The sequence below is a fragment of the Stegostoma tigrinum genome, chromosome 6, assembly GCF_030684315.1.
Source record: "Stegostoma tigrinum isolate sSteTig4 chromosome 6, sSteTig4.hap1, whole genome shotgun sequence".
Lineage (NCBI taxonomy): Eukaryota > Metazoa > Chordata > Chondrichthyes > Orectolobiformes > Stegostomatidae > Stegostoma > Stegostoma tigrinum.
In genome coordinates, this window is record NC_081359.1 from 108910024 (window position 1) to 108920912 (window position 10889).

General features: G+C 46.2%; 1 protein-coding gene across 3 annotated transcripts in view; it reads right to left on the minus strand.

Annotated features, from left to right (window-relative positions):
* ints4 (integrator complex subunit 4) overlaps positions 1–10365 on the minus strand; it is a 60106-nt gene extending 49741 nt beyond the window's left edge. For 2 of the 3 annotated variants that reach the window (XM_048533135.2, XM_048533137.2), the window contains exons 1-3: positions 10227–10365; positions 2408–2605; positions 555–672 (exon numbers count right to left, since the gene is read on the minus strand). In XM_048533135.2, the coding sequence (XP_048389092.1) occupies positions 555–672; positions 2408–2605; positions 10227–10280 (370 nt within the window). In that variant the 5' untranslated portion in view covers positions 10281–10365. The remainder of the gene's footprint in view (positions 1–554; positions 673–2407; positions 2606–10226) is intronic. The other variant, XM_048533136.2, reaches the window with a different exon arrangement.
* Between the last annotated feature and the right edge of the window lie 524 nt (positions 10366–10889).

The following is a 10889-nucleotide window of genomic DNA, read 5'->3' on the forward strand; positions in this document are numbered from 1 at the left end:
CTGGATTGTTAATCCAGAGACCTAGGTCATGTTCTGTGGACCAGGTTCAAATCCTGCTACGGCAGATGGTGGAGTTTGAGTTCAATACAAATCTATAATTATGAGTCTTTTGATGTCCATGAAACCATTGTCAATTGGCAGAAAAAACAATCTGATTCATTGCTATCCTTACCTGGTCTGGCCTACATGCAACTCCAGACCCTCAGGTTCACTTTTAACAGCCAACTAGGGCAATTAGAGATAAGCATTAAATGCTGACCTAACCAGTGAAAACCTCATCTCATGAATGAGTAAAATTAAAACTTCTTAAACATTACAAGGGTTTTTGTCTCTACCACCCTTACAGGCAGCGAGTTCCAGATTCCCATCACCCCTGGGCTAAAATGTTTTTTCCTCATATCTCCTGCCTCTTAACGCAAATCTATGCACACAGTCATTGATCCCTCCATCCTTCAAAAAAATTAAAAAGTAACATAACAAACAAACTACAAAGTCCAAAAAGTGATCTTTAAGATGTAGCAGTTTTCACTAATAAAGCTGCTTTCAAGACTTACTTTCGTTGTGGAGAGCAACGATGACATCATCTACAATACAGTCAGCAGCAAAGCCTGGTGTTTTTGACAACAATCCAATCAATGATGCAATCTTCAGCCTGACTGAGCTCTCATTCTCCTGCAGCAGAAATACAGAGGTCAATAATGGAACATTCATGCCCACAGCCTTCAACACTGTCAAAAAACTTGACACCGAGACATCTAAAGGAGATTACAGCTAGGCATTTCCATCTAACTCCAGATTCCTGCCCTATATTTTAACAAAATTTCTTCCATGGTATGTGGGTGCTGCTGTCAAGGTGAACATTTGTTACCAGTTCCTAATTATTCTTGAACCGAGTGCCTTGGTAGGTCATTTCATTGGGCAACTAAAAGTCAACCACATTTCTTGGAGGGGAACTTACAGGTGGTAGTGTTCCTAAGTATCTGCAGCCGTTGTCTTTCTAGATGGAAGTGATCATGGGTTTGGAAGGTACTGTCCAAGCAGCCTTGGTGGGTTTCTGTAATGCATCCTGTCAGTGGTACACTGCTGCTACTGCGCATCAGGGTTGGAGCAAGTTGATGTTTGTGAATGTAGTTCCACAGCTTTGGACTCAGGCAATGGGGGGACAATGGCCTAGTGGTATCATCACTGGACAGCTGATCCAGGTAATATTCTAGGGACCTAGGTTCAAATCCAGATGATGGAATTTTAATTCAATAAGTATCTGGAATAAAGACTCTGATGATGACTGTGAATCGATTGCTGACTGTTGTAAAAACCTATCTGGTTCACTAACGTCCTTTAGGGAAGGAAACTGCCATCCTTACCTGGTCTGGCCTATACGTGACTCCAGACCCGCAGCAATGTGGTTGAAATCATAACTGCCCTCTGGGCAATTAGGGATGGGGCAATAAATGTTGGCCTAGCCAGCAACACCCTCATCCCATAAGCAAATAAATTTTTTAAAAAAAGACAGCTGAATGGTGGAGTGATTTAAAATATGAAATACTTGAGATGCCAGAATTGAAGAATACAGAGGTGTTGGAGGGTTCTACACCTGGGCGAAATTACAAAGATAGGAATGTGGCAAGGCCTGAGTGGGATCCGAACATGAAGCTGTGAATTTTGAAACGGAGGATTGCTGGAACAGGAATAAATGTAGGGTCAGCAAGGGTAAACAGGACTTGGTGCAATAAAACAACTTGCTAGCCAGACGCAGAAGGTTATCCAAAATAAGTACAGATGGCGTAAAGTGGTTCGCAACAAACAACTGCACCTCCCAGTCATGAACCATTTCAACTCCACCACCCCCCCCGCCCCCGCCAACTCCTCCGACGACATGTCCATCCTGGGCCTCCTACATTGCCATGATGATGCCACCCAAAAGATGCAGGAATAGCACCTCATATTTCGCTTGGGAATCTGCAGCAAAAGGGTATCAATGTGGACTTCACAAGCTTCAAAATCTCCCCTCCCCTGACCACATGCCAAAACCAGCCCAGCTCGTCCCTGCCTCCCTAACCATTCCTCCCACCTCAAGCCCGATCGCCATCCTCTACCCACTAACCTCATCCCGCCTCCTTGATCTGTCTGTCCTCCCTTGACCGACCTAACAGGCTTCTTTGTCCTGTCTGTCTCCTCTCCACACATCTTCTCCTTTATTCATCTTCTATCCACCTCCCCTCCTCTCCCTATTTATTTCAGAATCCCCTTCCCCTCCCCCATTTCTGAAGAAGGGTCTCGACCCGAAACGTCAACTTCCCTCCTCCTCTGACGCTGCTTGGGTCATCCAGCTTCACACCATGTTATGTCAGATTCTCCAGCACTGGCAGTTCCTACTATCTCTGGCTTAAAGTGGTGGTGGCCACACCTTATAGTAATGATCCAGAAGGATGCGAACAACTCCCTCCACACTCTCAGCCTCCACGGGCTTCTTGGCAAACTGCAGCAGGTACTGAAGAGCTTCGGTGGGGTTTGTAGATTTACATAGGTCGATGTGGAGGGCAGCTGATTTACTGGGTTTCGTCAGTCGGAGTTTCTTGGCTGGAATCTCTTCATGGGATTGCTGCTACATTTGGAGAGAGAAAAAATATGAAGTGAATCAATTCACCAAACTCTACAATAGCTTTAACGCAAGGCGCCCAACCAATTCAGCCGCTCCAGTTTTGTTGAGCCACAGCAATGACACAGCACCGAAGGCCATTCAGTCCATTAGGCCTGTACCAGCCGTCTGAACAGCTATTGAAATAGTTCGACTCCCTGCTCACTCCCCACAGCCCAGCAATTTATTTACCCAATTCCCTTCAGAAAGTTATTCTCCAAGTCATTCACAATACAACTTAGAAGCATATCACTGTTTCTTCACTAATGATGGACCATCCCTAATAATGGCACTTACCTCCCATTGAGGCATACGAGCAAAAAAATTACTACCAAATCTAATTCTACTGCCCACGGAGGCAGTGCAGCCTGGATCACAGAGTTCTACGTGCAAAATTATTTCCAAATTTCACCTCAAGTACTTTTGCCCATTATCTTATACACAAGTGAAAATAACAACTATTGCTAATTTCTGAATCAAATTTAAATGCACTTGATGCTTATCTAATTGCCCTTGAACTGAGTGGTTTGCTTGGCTATTTCAGCGAGCAGTTAAGAGTCAACGAAATTGTTGTGCGTCTGAACTCTCAAGGTCCAGACCAGGTAAGGATGGCAGATTTCTTTCCGTAAAAGGACACCAACAAACCAGATGGGTTGTTACAACAAGTGACAGCAGTTTCATTGTAATGGAGGTCAAAAATCACACCAGGTATTGTAATGGCATTTGAAGCTACATCCCCAAAGTATTAACCTAGACCTCTGGATGGAACAGTTGAAGTTGTTAGCCTCTGAGTGGTCAGCAGCTCCTGGCAGGCAAGACTTCCCACGACCTGGGACCTAATTCTACAGGAAGGCCTGCCAGTGTTCTCAGAACTTGATGCTGCCTGGATTAGAGGGTATGAGCTGTAAGGAGAGTCTAGGAAAACTCGGGTTGTTTTCTCTGGAACAGCAGAGGCTGAGGGGAGACTTCATAGAAGTCTATTAAAATTACGATATGCCTAAATAGGGTTAATAGTCAGGATCTTTTTCCCCAGAGTTGAAATGTCTAAAACTGAGGGTCATGCATTTAAGGTGAGAGGGGCTAAGTTCAAAGGAGATGTGATGGGTAGGCTTCTTTACACAGCAAGTGGTAGGAGTGTGGAACATACTGCCAGGGATAGTGGTGAAGGCAGATACGATAGGGGTATTTAACAGACTTTTTGATAAAGCACATGAGTATGCAAAGAATGAAGGGATATGGAACATGGGCAGGCAGAAGGAATCAGTTTAATCAGGCCTCATGATCGACACAACATCGTGGGCCGAAGGGCCTGTTCCTATGCTGTACAGTTCTATGTTCTAACTGTAGCACATCTGGTGGATTTTCCTGAAATGACAGCTCTCTTACTAGCATTACAGTCAGCAGGCAAGATCTACACTACCAATGGACAATTGCACCCATTATCACTTGTATCTCCTTCAGCCAAACTATCCTCTGAGGTCTCAGCTCTGCTCCTGCTGTCCAGGTAGAAGACTGGCATTGTGGATCAGTCAGCGGTTATAGAAATAAGAAATAGAGACAGTGGCCTGGGCAGTGACTGAAAAAGCTTATTGGCTATTCAGGAGTACATTTTCCAAAGTTTATTCATTTTATTCATTCTGGGTACTAAATGTAGAAAGTATATAATAGGGGAGATGATGGCATGGTGGTGATATGACTGGACTAGCTAATGTTCTGGGAACACAAGTTCATAGGATCAGAAGATAATAAAATCCAGATTTGAAAGTTAGTAATGGTGATCATTACAACTATCATCAATTGTTAAATAGATGCCTTTGGTTCATTAATCCCCTGTACAGAAGGAAACCTTCCATCCTTACCTGGTCTGGGCTACATGTGACTCCAGACAGGCACCAATGTGGCTGATTCTTAACTGCCCTTTGGGCAATTAGGGATGAGCAATAACACCATAAGACATAGAGTTGAAGTAAGGCCATTCGACCCATCGAGTCCACTCCGCCATTTAATCATGGCAGATGGGCATTTCAACTCCACTTACCCGCACTCTCCTACCACGTCAGTGCCCCCCACTTTTTCCCACAAATAAATAATTTTAAAAAACAAAGCGAACATTTCTGAGCTCCGAAGGGAGACCAGGTCTGAAATGTTAACTCTGTTTTTATCTTCACAGATGCTGCCAGACCTGCTGAGTTTTTCCAGCAACTTTGTTTTTGTTCCAAATATTGCTAGGCTCAGGCTGCAGAAGGTACAGCCACCAACCCTGAAGTAATTAAAACTGGCATGTATGAGAGGGCAGAACCTACAGAGTGTAGATATCTCAGTGAGTTCTGGAGTTGAACGAGACTACTGAGACAGGAAGACTTGAAATCATGGAAATACTCGAACATGAGAATTCTAAAATTAAGACATTCGCAGACTGGGAACTAACGAAAGTCGATGAATACAGCGGTAACAAGTGAATCTCCTCAAGTCTACTCAAGAACCTTAGTAATGGGTAAATGAAATTTGGCACGAGCTTAGAAGGAACTTGTACGTAACGAGTGTCATGCCGAGTACCTGAGCCACAATATCTATGACGTCTTCATTTGATATACAGTACTATAGTGACTGTCTTCTAGTCTGCAGCCAGACCTGTAAAAGATCCAAGCACCCACTACATCAGTATATTATGTTCTGCATGCTGTAATGCTCCTGCGATCATCAGGCAGAAAATCCTCTGATTTACTGTGGGTAGAGAGAGTGAAGATTTGCTGATGTTTCAGTATCTGTGACCAGTTTGAAGACAAGCGTTTCGTCTTGTCAGTGAGAGTTTGGACATTAGATTCTTAACATTAGGGGGAAAGTGCACTCCACTTCATCAGTGGGAAGCCAAGGCTAGTGACACAAAAACCCTATTGTTAACTTACTGTTAAACTCTGTCTCAATCATTTCTTTGTATAATATTTTCTAACAAAATGGCGCAGGATTATGAAGCCTTTTCACTGAATTTCTATAAATACAAGTGGCAATAAATTACAACGCAAAAAAAAGCAAATGAATGAGTAAAACTATTTCAACTTCTGGCAACCTGAAACAAATTATGAGGGGTCTGAAACAAGCAATCTAACTTTACCCATATTACCTCAAGGAAAAACTGCATGAATTGTTAAAAACAGTTAATGCTATAGTGTACAGAAGGGGCCCCTTTGGCCCATCGGGTTTGCACTGACCTACATACACTAATCCCACTTTCCCGCATTGGGCCCATAACCTTGATCATCATGATATTTCAAGTGCTCATCCACATACTTTTTAAAGAAGTCTCTGCAAGTGACCTACCTCCACTGCCCTGTGAGGCAGTGCATTCCAGACTATCATCTTCCTCTGAAAAACTTTTTCCTCAAATCCCCTCCAAACCTACTGCCTTTCACCTGAAAAGTGTGACCCTTTGTTATTGACAGTTCAACTAAGGGAACAGTTGCTCTTATTCTTCCGTTTATGCCCCTCATGATTGTACAGCTTATACAGAATCACACCACAAACAACATATTAACAGTATAAACTGGACTAAAGCATCAACCTGCTTTTATATTGCTGAGGAAAAGAAATATGCCATCAAAGCTTTTCATCTTGCACTCATCAGGACCAAGCACCATATCTCAATGGGAACAACAATTTATATTGGATGAGAAAAGGGTGCATATTGGTTGGCAAGTTAACCCTGACTAGTAGAGGGGCTGTTTGAAAAATGTACTAGGGAACAGTTAAATGCCATGAGATAATGGGAACTGCAGATGCTGGAGGATCCGAGATAACAAAGTGTGAAGCTGGATGAACACAGCAGGCCAGGCAGCATCTTAGGAGCACAAAAGCTGACGATTCTGGCCAAGACCCTTCATCAGAAAAGGGGAAAGGGGAGAGGGTTCTGAAATAAATAGGGATAGGGGGGAGGCGGGTCGAAGATGGGTAGAGGAGGAGAGGTGGAGAGGAGACAGACAAGTTAAAGGGGCGGAGATGGAGATTGTAGAGGTGAGTGTAGGTGGGGAGGTAGTGAGCAGATAGGTCAGTCCAGGGAGGACGGACAGGTCAAGGGGCGGGATGAGGTTAGCAGGTAGGGAATGGAGGTGCAGCTTGAGGTCGGAGAAGGGGATAGGTTGGAGGAAGAACAGGTTAGGGAGGCGGGGACAAGCTGGGCTGGTTTTGGGATGCAGTAGAGGGAGGGGAGATTTTGAAGTTTGTGAAGTCCAGCAAACAACTGCACCTCCCAGTCGCAAACCATTTCAACTCCTCCTCCCATTCCTTAGACGACATGACCATCCTGGGCCTCCTGCAGTGCCACAATGATGCCAACCAAAGGTTGCAGGAACAGCAACTCATATTCTACTTAGGAACCCTGCAGCCCAATGGTATCAATATGGATTTCACAAGCTTCAAAATGTCCCCTCCCTCTACTGCATCCCAAAACCAGCTCTGCTCGTCCCCGCCTCCCTAACCTGTTCTTCCACTCACCCATCCCATCCTCCCACCTCAAGCCGCACCTCCATTTCCTACCTACTAACCTCATCCCGCCCCCTTGACCTGTCCGTCCTCACCAGCCTGACCTATCCCCTCCCTACCTCCCCACCTACACTCACCTCTCCTGGCTCCATCCCTGTCCCTCTAACTTGTCTGTCTCCTCTCCACCTATCTTCTCCTCTATCCATCTTTGATCTGCCTCCCGCTCTCTTCCTATTTATTTCAGAACCCTCTCCCCATCCCCCTTTTCTGATGAAGGGTCTAGGCCCGAAACACCAGCTTTTGTGCTCCTAAGGTGCCGCTTGGCCTGCTGTGTTCATCCAGCTCCACACTTTGTTATCTATGTTAAATGCCATGCTTCTGTTCAAATTCACTGCTCTTGGTTAGGATGGTTCTTGAGATCATAATCTCTTGAATCAGATGATTGTGTCACCAACTGGGAGAACCTCCTTGGTCTAAGACAAATTGTGGCATGGGACTCTTTTCTTCAATCTGCAAAAGACAGATTCAGCTTCAGTTCAGTGTCTTGTTTGCGCTGTGGAATTTCTGACTATGCATCATCCCACTGGTACTGCAACAAATCAGCTGGATGACAAGGACAACACTCTCATTGGAGTTTCAATCCACAGTCTTGTAGCACAGACGGGCTTAGACCAAGACAAACAATACCATTTCAATTAACAGTAATAGCAGGCCACCTTTTATAGGATTTGTCACTGCACAGAATTTGTAGCATGTATTCTTGGGGAGCATTCATGGGTCTTGCTGGTCATGTACAACTATGAAACCATCTGGGGCACTACATTCAGCATGGAGCACTGATCCTCAACATGGGTATAATGGCCTTGGGGGGAATACAACACAGATTCTGCAGAATGACACTGGGAGAAATGGGGGATAATATTTTTCAGTTATTCATTGTATGCACTTTTTGCTAGCTGGCCAGAATTTATTATCCATCCCAAATTCTTATTGCAAGTGCTGCAGTATATGGCATATAGATACACCCACAGGGTTTTAACATGACAACGGTAAAGGCAAGGCATATATTTTCAAGTCAGGTTGGTGTGTAGCCTGGAGGGGAATTTGCAGTGGTGGTTTTCCCATGTATCCGTTACCCCTGACTTCCTAGGTGACAATGGTCAAAAATCTGGAGGATACTTTCTAAAGAGCCTTGGTAAGTTGCTGCAGAGCAGCTTATAGATACACATTATCCACTGTGACTGTGCCTTGGTGGTGGAGCGTGTGAAAATTGAAAGTGGAAGATGAGGTGTCAAATTAAACAGGTGGCTTTTTCTTGAATGGTATTGAATCATCTGGTGTTGTTGGTGCTGCACGTATCCACATAAGCAGGGAGTATTCCACCATACGCCTGACTTATGAACTGTAGAAAATGGGCAAGTTTCAGTTCCTGGTCAATAGTAGCTCCCAGGATGCTGATAGTGGGGTACTGAGTGATGGAGTGACATTGATGCTAAGGGCCAGATTCTTTTTGGTGATGATCATGGTCTTGCACCCATGTGACAAACTTTACTTGCCACTCACTAGTCCAAGACCTGCTGTTGTACAGGTTTTGCTGCAGGTGGATGTAGAATCATAGAATCCCTAAAACATGAAAGCAGGCCATTTGGCCGATCTGGTCTGCACCAACACTGCAAACAGCATCCCACCCAGAGCCCCCACTCCCCCCCCCCCCCCCACACACACCCCCTATCCTTGTAACCCTATATTTCCCATGGCAAATCCACTTAACCCAGACATCCCCAGGCACTATGGGCAATTTTAGCACGACCAGTCCACCTAACTTGCATTCAGAGATAATGGGAACTGCAGATGCTGGGGAATCTGAGATAACAAAGTGTGGAGCTGGATGAACACAGCAGGCCAAGCAGCATCTTATGAGCACAGAGACGCTGCTTGGCCTGCTGTGTTCATCCAGCTCCACACTTTGTTATCGCCTAACTTGCATATCTTTGCACTGTGGGAGAAAACCACAGCATCTGGTGGAAACCCTTGCAGACATGGGGAGAATGTTGCCAAAACATTGAATGTATTCAAGAGGTGACTAGATATGCCTGGCCCCAGTGGCCTAATGGAGAAGGCACTGCCCTCCCAAGGTAGGGATTGCGGGTTCAAGTCCTGTCTGGAGTGCACTGAATTCTGTCGTGAAGCCCTGCTTGTTTGCAGTCGGTTCCACGGTGTAATGGTTAGCAATCTGGACTTGGAATCCAGCTATCCAAGTTCGAATCTTAGTTGGACCTCCAATTGCTGTGTCCCAATGAGTTGCTTAAAAAGGGGCAGCACGATGGTTAGTGCTGGGTTTGATTCCAGCCTCTGGTGACTGTCTGTGTGGAGTTTGCACATTTTCCCTGTGTCCGCATGGGTTTCGTCCCACAGTCCAAAGATGTGCAGGTCAGGGTGGACTGGCCATGGGAAATTGCCCGTAATGTCCAGGGATGGGTCTGGGTGGGACGCTCTGAGGGCCGTTGCGGGCACCACATTATAGGAAAGACACAAATGCACTGGAGAGAGCACAGGAGCAATTTGCAGGAACAGTTCCTGGAATGAGACAATTCAGTTATGAGGATAAGTAGGAGAAGTTGGAACTGACCTCCTCGGAAAGAGGGCAGGGGATCTGATAAAGGTTTTCAAAATCATGAGTGGGCTTTAAAATGTAACGTACAAAATCTACAATTTTAAATTATATTCCAACCATTGATTCACTTTGGAGCAAATATCTACTTTTCCACGTTAAAGTACTTTCAAGGCTCTCAAATTTTGACAGCAGTAACTTTAAACCTCTTGCAAAACAGATGTTTTTAAATAATCAAACCTATCTAAACCTTCAAGATATTGTACAAAGTTAAAGCTGTATGGTTACGAAAGGTTGCCCTGGCACAGCTGCTGAACAAATATCCACGTTCCACATCAAAGTTATTTGTTTTAAAAGGGGCCTTGGGTTAGGCCTCAGGCCTAAGCAGGAGGCCGTTTTCCTGAGGGTCGGTGCGGGAGGGGGAAGGAGCTGAGCAGGAAGGAGAAGGGGCAACGGCAGGGCACAACCAGCTGCAGTCTCAGGAGAGGAAAGCCGCCTGACCTGAACCACTTTGGTGAACTCCTCATACACCCGCTTCTTGAGATGCGCCGCCATGGCGTAGCGAAGCAGAAGGCACAACAACGACAAACTCAAAACCGCGCGGCAATTGCCGAATTAACGGCTTCTAGGCTCTCAGAGGCTTCCGTAGGCATCCGTGGACCCGCCCCCCCCCCCCCCCGAAACCACCGGACGGTCCCCGCCTCTCGCCCTGGCCCCGCCCCCTCGCCCTGGCCCTTCCCCTCGCCCTGGCCCCGCCCCCTCGCCCTGGCCCTTCCTCCCCAGCGCACATTGGCAACGCCCCCTGGCCCTGGTCCCACCCTTTCTGACCCCACCCTCCACCTTTCCACATACTGTCACCCCTTCCCCTCATTCTCCGTCTTTGCTCCTCTCTCCCCTTCCACCTTCACCCCCTTTCCCCATCACTTCTCTCCCCATTCAACCCATTCTTACTCTGTCCCTCCCACCACTCCGCTCCCTTCTCCCACTTACCCTCATTCTCGGTCTCTGTCAACCCCTCCCTCTCCGTCCCCTCATTCTCCTTGCATCCCTGTTCCCTTTCTCCCCCTTGCCCTCTCTGCCCACTCCCCTGCGTCCTGTCCCCTCCCCACTTACCTCTGCTGACCCACGCCCCTCCTATCCCCTCTTCCGCTCCACGTCCCATCC